Genomic DNA, 21,270 nt, shown 5'->3' on the forward strand with positions numbered 1-21,270 from the left:
TTGAACTAAGCAGTCAGACAAAAATAAGAAGGAAAATAATTTTTTAAACAACGAACTAAGTATCAGAGAAATATGGGACTATGTAACGCACCCAAACCTACTAAGTATTGGCATTTCTGAGGAAAAAAAGAGAATATGAAAACAATCTGAAAAATATATTTGAGGGAATAATTCAAGAAAATGGCCCAGCAGTGGCTCATGCCTGTAATCCTATAACATTGGGAGGCCAAGGCGGGTGGATCACCTGAGGTCAGAAATTTGAGAGCAGCCTGACCAATATGGTGAAACCCCGTCTCTACTAAAACTCCAAAAATTAGCTGTGCATGGTGGTGCATGCCTGTAATCCCAGCTACTTGGGAGGCTGAGGCAGGAGAATCGCTTGAACCCAGGAGGCAGAGGTGGAAGTGAGCTGAGACCAGGCCACTGTACTCCAGTCTAGGCGACAGATCAAGACTCCATCTCAATAATAATAATAATGCAAGAAAATTTCCCAAATCTTCCTAGAGAAGTAGATATCGAGTTATAAGAAACACAGAGAATAACTGCCAGTTACTATACAAAATGAATATCACCAAGGCGTATAGTCACCAGACTGTCCAAGTCAATGTTAATGAAAAAATCTTAAAGGCACCTAGAGAAAAGATCAGGTCAGAGTTGCAAACGAGAAAAGAAAAAAAAGACAAATGGGACCTAATTAAACTAAAGAGCCTCTTCTGCACAGGAAAAAGAAAAAAAAAGAAAGAAAGAAAGAAAGAAAGAAAACTATCAGCAGAGTAAACAAACTATATAATGGAAAAACAAATATTTGCAAACTACACATCCTGCAAAAATCTATTAGCTAGAATCTTAGAACAAAAAAACTGAATTCAACAAGCAAAACAAAATAAGCCCTTTAAAAAGTAGGCAAAGGAAATGAACAGACACTTGTCAAAAAATAGACGAGCAGCCAACAAACATATCAAAAAGTGGCAGCATCACTAATTTTTAGAGATATGTAAATCAAAACCACTATGAGATACTGACTCATACCAGTAAGAATGCCTATAACTAAAAAGTAAAGAAACAAAAACAAAAAAAGACAAACAAAAAACAAAAACAAAAAAAAAAAAACAAAACAAAACAAAAAAAACAACCAGATGCTGCAAGGTTGTAAAGAGAAATAAACACTTATAAACTGTTGATGTAAATGTAAATTAGATCAGTCACTGTGGAAAGCAGTTTGGATATTTCTCAAATAACTTAAAACCCAATTACCATTCAATCCAGCAATCCTGTTACAAGGAATACACCTAAAGGAAAATAAATTCTTCTATAAAAAAAGACACATGCACTTGTAGGTTCATTGCTACACTATTCACAATAGCAAAGACATGGAATCAACCTAGATGACCATGAATTGTGGAGTGGATAAATAAAATACAGTATGTACACACCATGGATTACTACACAGTCACAACAATAATGAAATCATGTCCTTTGCAGCAACATGAATGAAGTTGGAGGCCATTTTCTAAAGCGAAGTAACACAGGAACAGAAAACCAAATACCACATGTTCTCACTTATAAGTGGGAGCTAAACATTGAGTACCCATAAAGATGGGAACGATAGACACTGGGGAATACTAGCAGGGGAGAGGGGAAGGAGGGAGTGAAGATTGAAAAATGACTTACTGTATTTTGTGTTCACTACCTGGGTGAAGGGATAATTTTTACCCCAAATCTCAGTATCACACAATATACCCACATAACAAAACTGCACAGGTAATCTCTGATACCTAAAATAAAAGTTGAAGAAAAAAAAACAATCCAATTTGTTGACAGTATTGTGTATGTTTAAAACTAAAGAGAATTATTCTCATTTCTGCAAAGAGATGTTTCCATTAACTGTAAGTATAACCAAGAAATATTGTTTCTTCTAGATTCTCTTCATGTTTTGCATGTACCCTTTCTTGCACTACCACAGAGGCCTAAATAAAATAAAGTAAAAGGACCAGCTGAAGAAACTGTCTCCAGCTGAAAGGAATTTCACTTCTCCACTGGAAAACAGGATTTCCTCAAACTTGTCTATTGCATACAGAGAAAATACTACAGAGAAGCATTCACTGGAAAGGCTTCCTTCTTCCGACCCTGAGAAGGATGCAGAGACACGGGGAGGAATCTGAAAGGAGAATCTGGTGATTCTGAGCTTTACATCTGAAAGGTTTGATTACAAAATTGAATCGCCACCTGGAATGTCTGGTAAATTTGGTGCTCCTTCTTGGTGTCAGGAATCCTCTCACAACAGGAAAGAAGGAAATATCCAACAGATAGGCCTGCTGGTTCGTAAGGACTGGGAAGAGGCCCCTTTTCTGAGCCCCCTAAAAATGCCTGGCGGTGTGTATGCCTCTTGTTCCCCTTCGCATTATTATAACTAACTGCTTGTGTTCCTGCTTCCTCCTTCCTCCTCTTCCCTCTCCCTGAGAGCTGTGACTGTGCCATCTTGTTCTTCATTCCTCAGGTAACTTGGGTAACCACATAGCACAGTGGCAGCTCAATAATTTAATGAATTGGAAAAAGATGTGCAGAGGTCATGTCTGCTGATTATCTGGTCTTCAGGTTTTTGAAGTGGAACATGAGGATCCTCTGGGTATCAGGTGAATGTCATCAAGATTCTCAATTTTTTCTCCTTTCGAAAAGCATATTTGAACAGAAATCAATTCACCTCCTCATTGGTGGTGGAGTGGGAAGACAATGGAGAAATATGACCTTCAATAACAGCTTGGAGATCTCCATTATCCAAAAAAGAACTTTGTGTGTTTCCCTTTCTCTCCCAGTTCCCATTGATTTCCTTCTCAGCTGGGCTTCTACATCTCTTGCCATCCAGGTGTGACTCCAGCTCCTGCACGTCAGGCAGCCTAAGGGTTCTCAAGCTCATTAAGCTCAGTACCCTCCCCCCTTCTTTTTTTTCAGATGTGGAACACAGGGTAGTGAGGGTAACCAGGTTGAGTTGGTTCAGGAGTGCATGTGTTGAAAGAGACAAGTCTGTGCCCTAGAGCCCTCCAAAGCTCTTGAATAGGCAGCTCTTCCTGCTGGACAGTTTCCCAGGACCTTAGAGCTCAGTTCAGTTCTAGTTTGGTGGCCTTGCAGGCCAAAACCATTCTGAGTGGTAAGAGGAATTCTGACCATTTCGGCAGTGACAATGACACCCACAAGCGCTCTACATTTTCAGACTGCTTTCAAATTTTTCAAATGTCCATTTTGAGGACAAAAAACATCACTAAGCTCACCTGCATGACTGCATGACGCTCCGATGGGATGGCCGTAGCCACTGTGAAAACTTCAAAACACTTGAGGGAGGACGATGTTAAAATATTTGGTCTCAGTGGAGCCTCATTACTTTGGGTTTGGGGGCTATTTCCAATAGAAACAAGATACAAACACACTAAAGAATTAACAGAGTCTATCATTTTACCTTTAGCCAAATGGAGTCCTTAAGGTTTCAAATTATTGCTACCCAGAGGCCTCCCCAAATTTTAAAAGGTATGCACGTCTCCACATATTTTTGACAAATTAATTTTAACCTAAATTAAGCAAATACTTCTGTTTGTATTATAATTATTGACATTAAAAAATGAAACCGATGCATGAGTCCTGATCTATCAAAGATCATAAATTCTGAATATTTTAATACAGTTATTATTTATGAAAAATAAATATATGAACAAGCAAAACAAAAGCAGTAAGAAGGAGCGGAAATTTGAAACACCATTTTGGTGTTGAGGAGATGCATACAAACCCCAGAGACTATGTCTTCTCCAAATTTTCTGTCTGTTTCTTAACCACAATTCTGTTTTTATTATCTTGAAGGGGGATAGAATTAAGAAGCACAAGGAACTGTTCAATTCTCAGGACATCAAAAGAGAAATGGAGATGGAGACATGAACGGAACAGAATTTATAACCTCTTCCGAGTGCTTAGGGTTTCTCCAGCCATGTAATTGGCGAGACCAAGATGTCAGGGAGCCCCATTGCTTATTATGACTCCTGTCTTTCATGCCTCAAGCTCCCACAATGCACACACAAGTAGGATAACACATTTCTTTTCCTAAATATAAGGTCTATGGCCAACCCAGGCTCTTTTCCTTAAGTATCTTTTTGGGATAAATTAAAATAATTTTAGAAGAAACTCAAAGAAACTATAGTAATGGCTTAAGCAAAGGTAAAGTATCCAAAAGTTGGAGCATTTAGCATTGATGTAGCACGAAAGCTGTATTGTTAACAGCAGAAAGTATCCAGGCTCTTTCTGCATTTCTGGTTTGCACTTTCCTCACTTTAGATTTTTAGTCTTGGGCTTGATGCCTCATGATCTCAAAATGGCTGCAGTGACTCTAAGAATTATGTCCACTCACATGTGTTGAAGGAAAAAATGGTCTTCACCTTACTCCTTTCATGAGACGTTGTAATCTTTCTAAAATGCCTGGCTCACCCTTCACTCTCCTTAATCTCATTGTGGAGGTGATCCCGTGTGCCCTTAATCCCTGGTCTTGTCCTATGCTGGGAGAAACTCATTGGCCTTTTCTTACATAGTGGAACAGAGCTGGTGTGCTATACATCAAGGGAGGGGAAAATAGCTGCTATGTAAGGACCAACAGCTTTGCAACATGTAAATTTCACTATGTGTCTAAGTTAAATTATATGGGGTGGGGAGAGATCATATGGGCTTTTATACCTGGTGGAGGTTGGAACAAGCCAGGCCATGAGGATGACAAGAGAGTCAGATTTCTAATCTTCCAGATGACAATGTTAGATTTCACAGCTGTGGGAATGTGTCCTCTGCATTTGGGGCCAGGGAAGGCATTCAGGTACAGGAATAGGAGAAAGGAGATTTAAAATAGGGTTCTCAAGCTAGGACTGAGGTCAAGCTTGCATTGCCCAAGAGTTGCCTGTCTCTTTCCCTGGGCTGTGGAAGAAGCAGTTGCTCTCCTGAACCCTGGGGCTGAGGACCTAGGAAGAACCACAGGCCCTGCTCACGGGTCTGCCTGACAGGGGCGTCATGGATGAAAACTGCTTACATGTCTACAGATGTTACACAAAGCCCAGAGCCCACAGCCAGAGTAAAAGTCTCAAAGTATTGCAGGAAGTCAGGGACCCTGAACAGAGGGACCAGCTGGAGCTGCAGCATAGGAACATGAACTGTGAAAATTTCATGGACGCTTATCAGTTCCCAAATAATACTTTTATAATTTCTTATGCCTGTCTTTATTTTCTTCTCTCAATCCTGTTATCTTCTAAGCTGAGAATGTACATCACCTGAGGACCACTGTGATAATTGTGTTAACTGTACAAATTGATTGCAAAACATGTTGTGTTCGAACAATATGAAATCAGTGAACCTTGAAAATGAACAGAATAACAGCGACTTTTAGGGAACAAGGGAAGACAATCGTAAGGTCTGACTGTCTGCAGAGTCGGGCAAAAAGAGCCATATTTTTTTCCTGCAGAGAGCCTATAAAAGGACGTACAAGTAGGAGAGAGATTGCTAAATTCTTTTCCTAAACAAGTCAGGCCCTGAGGATGACAGGAGAGTCAGATTGCTAATCTTCCAGATGACAATGTTAGATTTCACAGTTCTGGAAATGTGTCTTGTGCATTTAGGGCCAGGGAAGGCATTCAGGTACAGGAACAGGAGAAAAGAGATTTAGAATAGGATCCTCAAGCCAGGACTGAGGTCAAGCTTGCATTGTCCAAGAGCTGCCAGTCTCTGGCCCTGGGCTGTGGAAGAAGCAGACGGTCTCCTGAACCATGGGGCTGAGGACCTAAGAAGAACCACAGGCCCTGATCACAGGTCTGCCTGGCAGGATCTTCATGGACGAAAACTGCTCACACATCTACAGATGCTACACAAAGCCCAGAGGTCACAGTCAGAGTAAAAGCCTCAAAGACGAGGGCCTTAATGCGAAGCTTGAGATCCCAGGGCCAGCTGTCCTAATCTCTGTCCTCATAGGTCCTCATGGGCCAAGGATCCTGCTAGAACAAAAATGGAATGGTCAGCAAATGTCCCCAGAGGCTTCACTCAGCCAGACTCTGCTCTTCTTGGAAATAAATGGAGTACTTGTTCAGCGAATAACATATATGTATGTATTATGTAAACTTTAATAAATGCATATAATAGATATCAATTATATGGATATATGTGTATATGCAATGTATCTATAGTATAAATCAAAATAGTATGTATATTTATAGAGAAATTGATTTAATTTTGTAGATATAATGTATGATTTTAAATTGGATGACTTGACCATGAACATTTAAAAAGCACCAATGGGTGCACCTCATGTCCCCTTTCCCCCTATAGAGCTTGAGGGTCAGGAAGTCCAGGACCCACCAATGTGTTCATACTGGTCCGAGCAGTGACTGGCCCATTGATGGGGACATGCAGTGACCTGGGGGTCTGGAGAACACAGAGCCGCAAGTGCAGAGGAGATGGTTAGTGGGTCTGGACACCAAGTGGAGGAATGCTTCATCCCAGAACACAGCTTGGAGAGTCACTCCCTGATGGACTCTGTCAGACAGGGCAGTGCACATGGCTCAGTGGCTGCATGGTCACAGGACATATCCACCCCACGGACCAATTGGCAGCCTCCCCTCTGACTGGAGTTATGTGGGATGTCTCTGCCCAGCTTTCATGGCTCAAGCGCTGCTGGCCTCTCTCCTCACAAAAGAGTCTGAACAGCAGGAGTAAGAGGAGCAAATCTGGGTCGCCATGTCCATAAGGGCCTCCTGAGGCTGATCCTGCTAAGATAGGATGGGGACAATAGACTAATATTCTTGCGCTGCCACACCAAAGTACTCTGGGCAGAACAGCTTAAACCATAGACGTTTATGTTCACATTTCTAGTGCTCAAAACTCCAAGATCAAGGTCTAGCAGGGTTTACTTTCTGCTAAGGATATTCTTCCTTATTTGCAGATACCACCTTCTTATCATGCTTTCACATGGCCTTTCCATAATCAGGCAAGTGGGGCAGAGTGAAGGTTAGAGAGAGACTAAAAAAAGGAGAGCTCTCTGGTTCTGTTCTTCTAAGAACACTAATCCTACTGGATCAGGACCTCACCCTTATGGCCCCAGTTAACCTCAATTACCTTCTTATAACCTCAATTGCTTCCTACAGCCACTTTGGGGATTAGAGCTCCAATATGAATTTGGGAACACAATTTGGTTCATAGCAGATGGACACAGCCAAGGCAGTGAGGGGGCAAAGCCCTGCCTCCAGTTTCAGAGCACAGAAAACAGAGTGGGTTTCCTCTCACCTCAGCACACGGACAGCTCCTCCCAAGTGCTCCAAGTCACACATGAGATCCCATTCCAAACTTGGGGGCTCCCTGTTGAGAATAGGACACTGTCACCCTTACATTCCCCGTATTTCTATAAGCACGGTGCGGTCTCTTTCGTGGAACTTTTTTGCCATCTAGTGTTAGGCTTCAACATAGCAACCTCTCAGGTTTTTTTATTTTGTGATAATGAAAATAAACAAATGTATCATAAATCATACATAAAACTTAATACATTAAATTGTACAAAAAGTAAGGCCAATCGAAGAGATTAAAAGGCATCTGTAGGAATAAAAAAAAGACGTCTTTCTTTCAAAGGAGAAGAGCTAGAATCATAGAGTACTGGTTTCTTTTTTTTTTTCAAATAACTTTTTATCAGTAATTATCGAATGGTAGCTAGCAATTTCAAATACGCTGTCACAAATATAATTTGATAGTCAAAAAATTATTTTCAAGAATCATGTAAATACATTTTCAGATGAAAACAAACAAACAAATGTGGGTTTACCAGCAGAAGCACTAAATGAAAAATTTCTCAATTGTGTGCTTAAGGCAAAATAACATTTGTCACTAATGAAAAGCATGCATTTTCTTCAATCTTTAAGGAGAAAACATTTCTCTTCACTCAGTTCCAGTTCATGCTGCTGAGGAATGGACATGGGGGCAGTGACTGTGAGGAAGGAGGGAAGATATGTGCTGAGGGTGGTTGTGCCTCCTGCCCGCCTGAGTGACCTCATGGAGCAGAGCCACCGACATCACAAAAGCCACCTGCCTGCCTCTGCACTGACATGGCACAGACAGAGAAACCTTGTCACATTTGGTCTGCCGTATGTTGAAGATTCTTTGTAACAGCCAACTCCATTATCTTCTGATGCCCCTTGTATCCTCTTTCAGTTTTTGGAATCATTTATTTTTGACCATTTTGTTTTGAGACTATAGCCCCTTGCAATGTCAGAAATATGTAGGTTGTATTTTTGTTTATTTTTAAAACATGTTATTTTAATGTCTTACCCTTTGAGTGGGTTTAAGTTGTATCCCCTGACTCACATTAAACTCAGAAACTCAAAGTCCATGTCAATCACATAGATGCTGTCAATCACATGAGAGCTAAAGACGACTAGAGCATTGCTTAGCCCCTGCTCTTGCTGCTTGCAGTTTCTTTTCTCTCCCTGCATTATGTAATAACATCTAAGTTTCATAGTGCATGTATTAATTAGTTTTTTAAATAACACACTCAGTGTGTTATGTTTCATTAATTTGAGGGCTCTGGTCTGCTTGACTTCTGTATAAATTTTGCCAGAAATCTTTTAAACCTAACAGAAATGGCACATTGGAATTTAAGTTACCCTATCCATGGAATCCATTATCTTGGAATATACAGTCATTTAAAGTATATTGCATACCTTTAGCCTGAAGCAGCAACATCTTGTTCTATTGTTCAATGTGTCTTCCACACATTGTTATGACATGTAACAGATATGACGCACTATTCAGTGTGATATAATCTTAAAGCACTATTTTAAGTGAAATAGGTGAAAAGCATAAATTTTCTGTGCCTTTACAACTAAAATATAATAGGATTCATATTCATTTTGAGGAAATCATGGTTTATGTAAAAATAATGTGTTTTTGTATTGTATGAAACCTTTCCTTATGAAAACATTGAACAAAATTCATCATGTCTAAAATAGTGCTTAGTTTAAATACTTTTAAAATTCTTAAAATTAGTGAGAGACAAAAATCTTTCATGTAATTCTGCATTTGTCTTTTTTTTTTACTTTTCTCAGCTTTTATTCTAGCTTCAGGGAGTAAATGTGCAGTATTGTTACAAGGGTAAATTGAGAGTCACTGGGGTTTGGTTTACAAATGAGTATAGTACCCAATAGGTAATGTTTTGACCCTCATCCTCCTCCTACCCTCCCTCTTCACGTAAGCCCAAGTGTTTATCGTTCCTGTCGTTATGTCCATGTGTACTCAGTATTTAGCTCCCACTTGTAAGTGAGAACATGCGGTATTTGGTTTTATGTTCCTGTTTTAATTCGCTTAGAATAATGGCCTCCAGCTGCATCCACGTTGATGCAAAGGACATTATTTCATATTTTTTATGGCAATGTACCACATTTTCTTTCTTTTCCTTTTTCTTATTATTATACTCTAAGTTCTATGGTACACGTGCACAATGTGCAGGTTTGTTACATATGTACACATGTGCCATGTTGGTGTGCTGCACCCGTTAACTCATCATTTACATTAGGTATATCTCCTAATGCTATCCCTCCCCCTACCCCACCCCACGACAGGCCCTGGTGTGTGATGTTCCCCACCCTGTGTCCAAGGGTTCTCATTGTTCAATTCCCACCTATGAGTGAGAACATGTGGTGTTTGGTTTCCTGCCCTTGCCATAGTATGCTCAGAATGATGACTTCTAGCTTCATCCATCTCCCTACAAAAGGCATGAACTCATCCTTTTTTATGGCTGCATAGTATTCCATGATGTATATGTGCCACATTTTCTCAATCCAGTCTATCATTGATGGACATTTGGGTTGGTTCCAAGTCTTTGCTATTTAGAATAGTGCTGCAATAAACATACATGGGCATGTATCTTTATAGCAGCATGATTTATAATCCTTTGGGTATATGCCCAGTAATGGGATGGCTGGGTCTAATGGTATTTCTAGTTCTAGATCCTTGAGGAATCTCCACACTGTCTTCCACAATGATTGAACTAGTTTACAGTCCCATCAACACTGTAAAAGCGTTCCTATTTCTCCACATCCTCTCCAGCACCTGTTGTTTCCTGACTTTTTAATGATCACCATTCTAACTGGTTTGAGAGGGCATCTCATTGTGGTTTTGATTTGCTGTACTCTGACGGCCAGTGATGATGAGTATTTCTTGGATCTGTTGGCTGCATAAATGTCTTCTTTTGAGAAGTGTTGTTCTTATCCTTTGCCCACTTTTTGATGGGGTTGTTTGATTTTTTTTTCTTGTAAATTTGTGTAAGTTCTTTGTAGATTCTGAATATTAGCCCTTTGTCAGATGGGTAGTTTGCAAAAATGTTCTCCAATTCTGTAGGTTGCCTGTTCACTCTGACGGTAGTTTCTTTTGCTGTGCATAAGTTCTTTAGTTTAATTAGATCCCATTTGTCAATTTTGACTTTTGTTGCCATTGCTTTCGGTGTTTTAGTCATGAAGTCCTTGCCCATGCCTATGTCCTGAATGGTATTGCCTAGGTTTTCTTCTAGGGTTTTTATGGTTTTAGGTCTAATATTTAAGTCTTTAACCCATCTTGAATTAATGTTTGTATAAGATGAAAGGGAGGGATCCAGTTTCAGTTTTCTACATATGGCTAGCCAGTTTTCCCAGAACCATTTATTAAACAGGGACTCCTTTCCTGATTTCATGTTTTTGTCAGTTCTGTAAAAACTCAGATGGTTGTAGATGTATGGTATTATTTCTGTGAGCTCTATTCTATTTCATTCATCTGTATCTCTGTTTTGGTACCAGTACCATGCTGTTTTTCTTACCATAGACTTGTAGTATAGTTTGAAGTCAGGTAGCTTGATGCCTCCAGCTTTGTTCTTTTGGCTTAGGATTGTCTTGGCAATGCAGGCTCTTTTTTGGTTCCTTATGAATTTTAAAGTAGTTTTTTCCAATTCTGTGAAGAAAGTCATTGGTAGCTTAATGGGGATGGCATTGAATCTATAAATTACCCTGGGCAGTATGGCTATTTTCACAATATTGATTCTTCCTATCCATGAGCATGGTATGTTCTTCCATTTGTTTGTGTCCTCTTTTATTCCATTGAGCAGTGGTTTGTAGTTCTCCTTGAAGAGATCCTTCACGTCCCTTTTAAGTTGGATTCCTAGGCATTTTGTTCTCTTTGAAGCAATTGTGAATGGGAGTTCCCTCATGATCTGGCTCTCTGTTTGTCTGTTATTGGTGTATAGGAATGCTTGTGAATTTTGCACATTCATTTTGTATCCTAAGACTTACCACATTTTCTTTATCCAATCCCTTGTTGATGAGCATGTAGGTTGCGTGTCTTTGCTATTGTGAATAGCATTGCAATGAACGTATGAGTGCCTGTGTCTTTTTGGTGGGGCAATTTATATAACTTTAGCTATACACCTAGCAATGGGATTCTTGGGTTGAGTGGTGGCTCTGTTTTAAGAAACTTCTCTGAGAAATCTCCAAACTCGTTTCCACAGTGACTAAACTTTTTATGTTTTCACCAGCAGTCTATAAGTGTTGCCTTTTTTTCTGAACTCTCACCAACATTTGTTATTTTTGACGTTTTAATAGCCATTCTGTCTCATGTGATGTGGTATCTATTGTGATTTTGATTTGCATTTCTGTGATGATTAATGATGCTGAACACTTTTATATGCTCGAAATCCACATGTATGTCTTCTTTGAGAAGTGTCTACTCATGTCTTTTGACCAATTTTTAATATGGTTGCTGGTTTCTTTACTTGGTGATTTGTTAAAGTTCCTTATAGATTATGGATATCAAACCTTGGTCAGATGTATAGTTTGCAAATATTTTCTCCCATTCTGTAGGTTGTCTGTTTACTCTGTTGATAGTTAATTTTGCTAGTCAGAGGCTCTTTAATTAAACTCTATTTGCCAATTTTTGTTTTTGTTGCAATTGCTTTTGGTGTCTCTGTCATGAAATATTTGCCAGGGCCTATGTCTAGAATGGTGTTTCCTAGGTTTCCTTCTAGGGTTTTTATAGTTTTAGGTTTCATGTTTAAGACTTTAATCTGTTTTGAGCTGATTTTTTTATATGGGAAAAGGAATGAGTCCATTTCCAATCTTCTGCATATGGCTAGCCAGTTTTCCCAACACCATTTATTGAATAGGAATTCCCTTCCCCTATTGCTTTTTTTGTCAACTTTATCAAAAAGATCAGATGGTTGTAGTTATGTGGCTTTATTTCTGCATTCTCTAATCTCTCCCATTGGTCTGTGTATCTGTTTTTGTACCAGTGTCATGCTGTCTTGGTTACTATGTCTTTATAGTCTAGTTTGAAGTCAGGTAGTGCAATGCCTCTGGCATTGTTCTTTCTGCTTAGGATTTTTTTGATTATTTTGGTTCTTTTCTGGTCCACATGAAATTTAGAATACTTTTTTTCTAATGCTGTTAAAAATGTCTTTGGTAGTTTGATAGGAATAGCATTGAATCTGTAAATTGCTCTGGGTGGTATGGCCATTTTGACAATATTGAGTCTTCCTATCCTCGACCATGGAATGTTTCCCAATGTGTTTGTGTAATCTCTGATTTCTTGTAGCAGTGTGTTGCAGTTCTTGTTGTAGAGACCTTTCATCCATTCTTGGTTGACTCAATTCCTAGTTTAAAAAAAAAATTCTGTGACTATTGTATGTAGAATTTCTTTCTTGAGTTGGCTCTCAGCTTGAATGTCATTGCTGTATAAAAATGCTACTAATTTTTATTTTAGTTGTCAAGAATGTGGTTTATGAGATAGATCTTACAGGCAATACAGACTGTATCATGATTTATCTGTTTGAAAACAGAAAGTACTGTATTATACTGAACTCTGGTATAAGGTGCACAGGAAACCTTACTTACTATCTTTATTTTCATAAGGTGAACACCAAACTATTTCTCACATATATTACAACCATTTCTTAAACCAAATTCTGGTTTAAAAATCACAAACTGACAACACATTAAATACGAAATGCTAAGAAAATCTAACATAGGACGGAAAAAACATCTTATGCATTGTAAGATAATTTTTTACAACCTAGTATGAAGGCGAATGTGTTTTTTTAATGCAGTCCATATACAATTATAGAAAAAAATTAGTCAAGCCACCTGATGGAACCAATTTCACAGATACCACACATTTAATATTAAGTCCAAAAATTTCCGTGTGTCTACATATTAGTTAGAATAATGCCCACAAGGATCTCCTAACTACAAAATCATAGCAAGTAAATGTAAATCACACATTTCTCTTTGAAAGAATGAAGCTTGACTATAAGTTAAAAGGCAACAACTATGAACTCACTTTCTTTAAAATGGCTTAAAATGGCCAATTTAGAACAATACATGTTTTCCCAGCCTTACATGCAAATTGTATTGTGTGGTAAAAATGACTCAATGACTTAGAAAAGCAGAAAAGATCCAAAATAGCTGGAACTCAGCTAAGCTGGAGAAACCACAGAGACACTGGAGCCCAGCAACTCCCAAGAAGCTAAGGATTAAGATTGAAAATAAAATCTGGATATTTAATCCTACATCAACACTCCGAATTTATGTTCATTGTTAATAATTTATACTATTTCTTTCTTTGAGTAAAAAAAATGTTTTTAAAAGAACCAATGTTTAGAATAAGCAATGCAACTGATCATTCTGCCATGTGGCTACCAAAAAGGCTGCTGTACTTTTAGCTCTACCACTTGGTAGGTTAGAAAGCTCTCCACACACAAGGCCCAGAAAAGACTGAGAAAATGCTACTAAGTTTTATACATTAGTTTTGTATCCTGAAATGCTGCTTAAGTTGTACCTTTAGTTAAGTTGTTTATTAGTTCCAGAAGACTTTGGGCAGAGACTATACGTTTTTCTAGGTATAGAATCATATCATCTGCAAAAATAGTTTGACTTCTTCTCTTCCTATTTGGATGCATTTTATTCCTTGTTCTACTTGACTGTTTTGGATAGGACTTGCAGTACTATGTCAAATAGGAGTGGTGACAGTGGGCATCCTTGTCTTATTCTGATTCTCAAGGGGAATACTAACGGCTTTTACCTATTCAGTATGATGTTGGCTGTGGCTTTGCCATAGATGCTTCTTATTATTTTGATAATAAGAGTTTTGTTACTTCAACGTCTTATTTGTTGAAGGTTTTTAACATGAAGGGTTGTTGAATTTATGGATAGGTTTGTCTACATCTTTTGAGATGAGTGTGTGGTTTTTGTTTTTAGTTTTGTTTATGTAATGAATCACAGTTACTGATTTGTGTATGTTGAACCAAACTTGCATTCCAGGGATAAAGCTGACTTGGTCATGATGGATTAGCTTTCTGTTGTGCTGCAAAATTTGATTTGTTACTATTTTGTTGAGGATTTTTGCATCTATGTTCATCAGGGATGTTGGTCCAAAGTTTTATTTTCCCATTGTGTCCCTGCCATGGTTTTGTATCACAATGATGCCAGCCTGATATAATGAATTCAGGAGAAGTTTCTGCTTCTTAGTATTTAGAAGAATTTCAGTAGGATTGGTATCAGCTCTTGTTTGTATGTCTTGTAAAATTTGGCCATGAATTTGTCTGCTCCAGGGCTTTTTCTGGTTAATAGTTATTTTTTGTTTTGTTTTTTACTGATTCAATTTCTGAACTCATTATTGGTTTGTTTAGTATTTCAATATCTTCTTAGTTCAGTCTTGAAGGGTTATATGTTTCCCGGAATCAATCCATTTGTTCTAGGTTTTCTAGTTTGTGTGCATAGAGGTGTTCATAATAGTCTCTGAGGGTTTTTAGGATTTCTGTGGGGTCAGTGGTAATGTCTACTTTGTCATTTCTGATTGTGTTTGCTTGGGTCTTCTCTTTTTTTCTTTACTAATCTAACTAACAATCGATCAATCTTGTTTATTCTTTCAAAGAGCCAATATTTGTTTTTGTTGATATTTTATATGGATTTTTGTGTCTCAATTTCATTCAGCTTAGATCTGAATTTTTTAAAATTCTGTTAGCTTTGGGCTTGGTTTACTATTGTTTTTCTGGTTTTTCTAGGTGTGCTGTTAGGTTCTTAAGTTGAGTTTTTTCTAAGTACTTGAGGTAGGTGTTTAACACTATAAATTGTCCTGTTAGCCCTGCTTTAGCTCTGTCCAAGAGACTCTGTCGGGTTTTGTTTTATTTTTATTTATTTCACTTTTTTTTGTTTTTAAATCTTGCCTTAATTACATTGTTTACCCAAAAGTGATTCAGGAGCATAATGTCCATGTAATTGTTTGGTTTTGAGAGATCTTCTTTATATTGATATCTATTTTTATTGTGCTGTGGTCTCAGAGAGTGGTTGGTAAGCTTAAGGTGTTTTTTGAATTTGTTAAGAATTGCTTTATGACTGAGCATGTGATTGATGTTAGACTATGCACTGTGTGCAGATGAAAAGAATTCTATATTCTGTTGTCATTGAGTGAAGTATTCTGTAGATGTCTGTTAGGTCCGTTGGTTCAAACATTCAGTTTATGTCCTGAATATGTTTCTTAGTTTTCAGCCTTGATGGCTTAAAACTGTCAGTGACATGTTGAAGGCTCCCACTATTATTATGTGTTTATCTAAGTTTCTTCATAGGGCTCTAAGAACTTGTTTCATGAATCAGGATTCTCCAGTGTTGGGTGCCTATATATTTAGGATAGTTAAGTATTCTTGTTGAACTGAACTCATTATCATTATGTAATGCCCTTTTTGTCCCTTTTCATCATTGCTGGTTTAATGTCTGTTTTGTCTGAAATAAGAATAGCTACCACTGCTCTATTTTGTGTTCCACTTGCTTGGTAGATATTTCTTCAACCCATTACTTTGAACATCTGAGTGTCATTGCGTGTAAGTTGGGTCTCTTGAAGACAGCAAACAATGGGGTCTTCCTTCTTTATTCAATCTAATCTTCTACTCCTTGTCCTTCAAGTGGGGCATTTAGCCCTTTTACATTCAAGGTCAATATTGATATGTGAAGGTTTCATCCTGTCATCGTGTTGTTAGCTGGTTGTTTGGTAGATCTGATTGTATAGTTGTTTTATAGTGTCAGTGTTCTATATACATAAGTGTGTTTTTGTGGTGGCAGGTATTGGTCTTTTATTTGCATGTTTAGCACTCCCTTAATAACCTCTTGTAAGGCATGTCTGGTGTTAACATATTTCCTTAGTATTTGCTTATATGAAAAGGACTTTTATAACCTTCATTTGTGAAGTTTACTTTGACTGAATATGACATTTTTGATTTGAATTTCTTTTCTTTAAGGATGCTTTATATATGCCCCCTTATCTTCTGGCTTATAAGATTTCTGCTGAAAGGTCCACTGTTAGCTTGATGAAGTTCCTTTTGTACATGGCCTACCCTTTCTTTCTAGCTGCTTTTAAGATTTTTTTCTATTACATTGACCTTGGAGAATCCGATGACTATGAGTCTTGTGGATAGCCACCTTTTATAATATCCCACAGGGTTTTCTGTATTTCCTGCATTTGCATATCAACCTCTTTGGTGAAGTTGAGGAAATTTGTGTTGACAATATTGTCAAATATGTTCTCCAAATTATTTGTTCTCTCTCTATCTCTTTAAGAAATGCCAGTGAGCCACAGAGTTGATCTCTATGCATAACTCCATACTTCTCAGAAGTTTTGTTCAGTTTTCATCTTTTCTTCATTTTTGTCTCCCTCATTGATTCAAAGGTGCAACCTTTGAGCATTGAGATTCTTTCCTCAGCTTGGTCCCTTCTATCATTAATGTTTCCAATTGCATTATGAATTTCTACAATACATTTTTCATTTCCAGAAATTAATTTTGGTTCTTCTTAATATGGCTATGTCATCTTTCAACTCTTGCTTCATTATACTGCTTTCCTTGGATTGAATTTTAACCTTCTCTCCTATCTTATTAAGTTTCCTTACTGCCAAGATTTTGACTTCTATGTCTATCATTTCAGTAATTTCAATCTGGTTAAGAACTATTGGTGGGGATCTAGTGCAGTTGTTTGGAAGTAAGAAGACATTCTGGCTTTTAGAGTTGCCAGTATTCTTGCACTGTTCCTTCTCATCTGTGTGGGCCTACCTTCCTTTAAACTTGAAGTCGCTGTTACTAGGATGGGGCTTTTTGTTTTTATATCTTTTTATGTTCTTGAGGTTTGCTTGTGGTATTAGTTGGGTTTAGTTAATTGGCTACATTTCTAGATACTTTCAGTGGGACAAGGCTCAGCTCAAGTACTCCCATGCTGTGTGCTCTAACCTAGGGGGCTGGGACCAGGCCCACAGCTTTCTTCTCTGACTCTTTGAGGTAAAGCACCTGCTGTTTTAGACATCTCAGATGTTCTCAGTCTGCTGGCAACAACATTTCAGTGGGGACTGCTGGCAAAAGTGCTGTGGCAAGGTGTCAGAGGGGCTGCGAGGAAGTGTACTGTGGTGGGTGCCAAGGATGAGTGTGCATCAGCTGTGTGGCGGTGGGAGGCCATGTACAAGTGCACACCAACAAGTCAGTGGAAATCCAGTCACACATGCCTTTCAGAGTGGTGATCAGGGTAGGCTGAGGGTGACTGCATTCAGGTGGGGGAACGCTGTGAGTGGAGGCACACCAGTAGTGGTCCATCTGCAAAAGTAGTCCAATGGGAAGGCAGGAGCTGCTGGTAAAAGAGCGATGGTGGTGGCTGCTGACAAGTATTTTGGTGGGACAACTGAGGCTGCACACAAGCAGATGCAGTCAGAAATTGACACAGGGAGACAGAGGGGCTTTCAGATCAGACTGGCCCCTTATTCAGGCAAGACAGCCTGGCTTTCTCCAGGTCCCGCAGCTCACAGACGCTAAAGCCGCCTACAGGAATATTGTGAGCCTTGAGGGCTGGTGCCCCTGGCCATGCTCCACTGCAGCCTCTCCCACTCCAAACCCTCTGTGCTCTATGCAGGACTGAAGTTCTCTCTCTGCCCAGTCTACAGGCAGTTCTACCTGCCAACTCAAATGTCTGTGAGGGTCATAGGTTTTTCCAGAGCTAGGATTATGGAGGTCTATGGCAAGTGTGGGATGCTCCATGTCTGTTTCACTCACCCCTTCCCTAGGGGCCACTAAGGGCAAGGAAGGAGTCCTGGTATTCAGAAACCCCACACAGAATTCCCAGCTTCCTCCCCTTCCAGCCCAGGATGTGTCCTCCCTGTTTCCACTTTAAAAGTCTTCTTCCCAAAGATCTGTCTGGAGTGCGCTGGTCCACTTGATGATCTGGTTTCTCTCAGTTAGAGCAGCTCTTCCCGGCTACCTCTAGTCACCCATCATCAAAAACAGTCACCTTTTTCTTTTTTAATGTAATTTGTAGTAGCTTCTCTACAGTAGATCATTCCAATACTCCTGAAAGTAACAAGTGTCCACACTTGAAAGGCTTTTCAGTAATTGAATAAGGTGACAGGCCTGATATCCTACAACTCACATCAGGGAAATACAACAACAGCCTAATTACTGACATATTGTATTCATTTATCTGCATTTATCTTGTAGCTAATGAAGTAATTTTATGTTCTCCATCTTCCAGTTTATGCTTTTTTATTTTCAGAGTTCACTTTTGTAATTGCAAGAACTTCCTTTTCACTGGGCAAATGGTAAATGAATCAAATTTAAGATGTTTGGCATGAAGATTTTATATATGCAATGGGTCTACAAAGTCTATGAATAGTCAATCAAACATATTTACTGACTATTCTTAGCCATACTCCCCTGAAGGCAGCTTGCATAGAATGCGTTCTCCAACATGTTAATGAAAAGGGCAGTTTAGTTAAGTGATAAAAGAGATAGTACATTCAGAAAGTGAGAAAATAATACTTTCCCCATAATGCCATGTATTAACTTGAATAAACCCAATTTCAAACTGTTTATTTCCAACACATATTCCACTCGAGGTAACACTAACTTGCTTCCATTGTCTGGTTGTTCTGCCGACTAAAAGTACTTGACACATGTGGGCCAGACACGGAGGGTGAGGATGAACTTTCATTCACTCTCCCTTCATCAGAGCTGTTTGCTTCCAGGGCACTTGAACCATCTGAATAGTTCTACTGCTGATGCCATCCTCATGCTGTGACAGCAGATGGAGTGTTCCCATATGAGACTGAGATGCAGATGAGACTCTCATGGGCCAGTGTCCTCAGCAGCAAGGTCTGCCCTGAGTTCTCCAACAGCCTCCTCTCTGCAGACTCAGAGACCCTGCTGAGCTGCTCCCCAGACAAGCAGCACATGTGGGCAGCTGGGCCATCCAAACAGGGAGGTTTCTGTTAAGGGCTGTATCAATGTGGGAGGAGTTTGTAAAGCTTGCATGCAGTAATAAACCCCAACATCCTCAGCCTCCACCCGGCTGATTTTCAGTGTGAAATCAGTGCCTGATCCACTGCCACTGAACCTGTCTGGCACCCCAGAGAACCGGTTGGAAACTCTGTAGATTAGGAGCCATGGAGGCTGCCCTGGCTTCTGCAGGTACCAATACAAATAGGTATTTCCATTACTATGCAGGAGGCTCTGACTAGACCTACAGGAGATGGAGGCCGGCTCTCCAGCAGTGACTGGCAGGGAGAGTGGAGTCTGGGTCATCACAATATCCCCACTGGATCCTAAAACAATGAGAAAGAAGTAAAAGATTAGGTACAAATATTATGAGCAACTTTCATGAATTCTCTTATGATATTAATTTATGATTAATCTTTTTTCAAATTTTTATTCATATCATAAATAAGAGACTTTCTAAAATATATGAAAATAAGCACAAGGAACTTTTTTATTTTCTAAGATCTTAGAGCATTAGTCATTCTTTTTTGAGATGGTTTCTAATTTTTAATAGGAAAAAGTATAAATTCCCTTCCCTGAAAGTTAGAATGTACTCCTTAACATAAGGTAGAATAAACATGGGAGACTGCAGAGCCCTCGGAGCTCACCCTCTCACCCCATTCTCCTCCCTTCTCTCCTTCTGTTCTTACCAGGGACCAAGAGCATTAACAGTCCCAGGAGCTGAGCAGGGAACCTCATCTTGAGAAGGTGAACTGAGCAGTTCTAATCTGTCACTGCAAAGTTAGAGCTGAGCTTTTATCTGACTGCAAGGGACGATTCTCCCCAGGAAACAATATGCAAATCCCCTGGTGGGTGTAGTGAGGTGGAAAGAGCCAGTGGTTGGGGCAGGTCTTTCTTGTGAGCAATGTGATATAAATTGTGCCTTGGAGAAAAACAAATAGAACTGAAGTCCATTTTGCCTATAGTGGTGGAAAGAAGATCTAACTGTGAAATTTGGATCATGAACAAAGACACATAGGTGTGCCAGTATGAGAGAGCACCAAGATCATGACAAAGTAAAAATGTGTGTTTAGGATGGATCTCTGGGAGGTGAATGCCATCCTGCTTGGCTCCCTCCCAGCTCATGTAGAGAGGAAAGGGCCCTATCCCCACAAGCACGGCTGGGCATGTGCTTGCAAATAAAAAGGGAGACTTCTGCCAGCTCAAGAGTTATCTGGAATCTTCTATTACCAGGATAACTGTTCAAAAACGTTAGATGCAAATGTTAGAATCTGCCTTCCCTTGGTACCTGGTGATTTATATATGTAAGAGTGCTCTCTTGAAGGCCTTTACCTGGAGGATGATATGTGTCTCTTGCACTTAGAAGGCACACAGTGCAACTTAAGTAAGAGGAAAGAATTTCATGCCTCAGGCAGTGAATAAAAAATTGATGGTGACCAATTATAGCAATCTGGTATGTGTCTCATCATAATTATCTCACATATGTGAGATTAACCAGAGGGATTTATTAGCAGAAGAATTCTCTAGGATAATAATACAGAACAAGCAGGAAATAACTTTGCATTATGTTTTTTTGCGTGCTGTTCAGGGAAACTCCTCCCACATGGTCTCCTTGGTCATGAGGAATCGAGTCCTGTCAGGACTTCCAGGTTCTTGTCAACTCTGAGTGAATCCTGAGTCTCCCCCAGCCTGGATGTGGTGCAGCTGTAGCCTTGAGCCCGCAGTTCAAATGGAGATACTCTGTGTAAGAAGAGCAAGAACTGGATCCACAGTTTTATGTCTTAGCATAAAATTTACCTATAACTGCCATTTTCCTGGACTTCCATGTGAAAATGATCACAGCTCAGTAATGCCAATCAACCACACGGCTGATCATTAGATAGGGAAACAACTGAACTATTCTTCATTTTTCAGAGACGTGCCTAACATTTTGTTGAACTGCTCCTGAAAAGTAGTACCTG

At 39.3% G+C, this 21,270-nt stretch overlaps 1 gene segment (V, D, J or C); it reads right to left on the reverse strand.

Annotated features, from left to right (window-relative positions):
- Positions 1-2,085: 2,085 nt before the first annotated feature.
- On the reverse strand, positions 2,086-20,047 carry LOC105536466. The segment is given in 7 exon segments: positions 2,086-2,127; positions 3,267-3,390; positions 7,291-7,362; positions 8,359-8,480; positions 10,804-10,825; positions 19,317-19,635; positions 19,999-20,047. Coding segments are annotated over 7 exon segments (750 nt in total).
- Positions 20,048-21,270: the final 1,223 nt, after the last annotated feature.

Source organism: Mandrillus leucophaeus, unplaced genomic scaffold, assembly GCF_000951045.1.
Source record: "Mandrillus leucophaeus isolate KB7577 unplaced genomic scaffold, Mleu.le_1.0 Scaffold1599, whole genome shotgun sequence".
NCBI lineage: Eukaryota > Metazoa > Chordata > Mammalia > Primates > Cercopithecidae > Mandrillus > Mandrillus leucophaeus.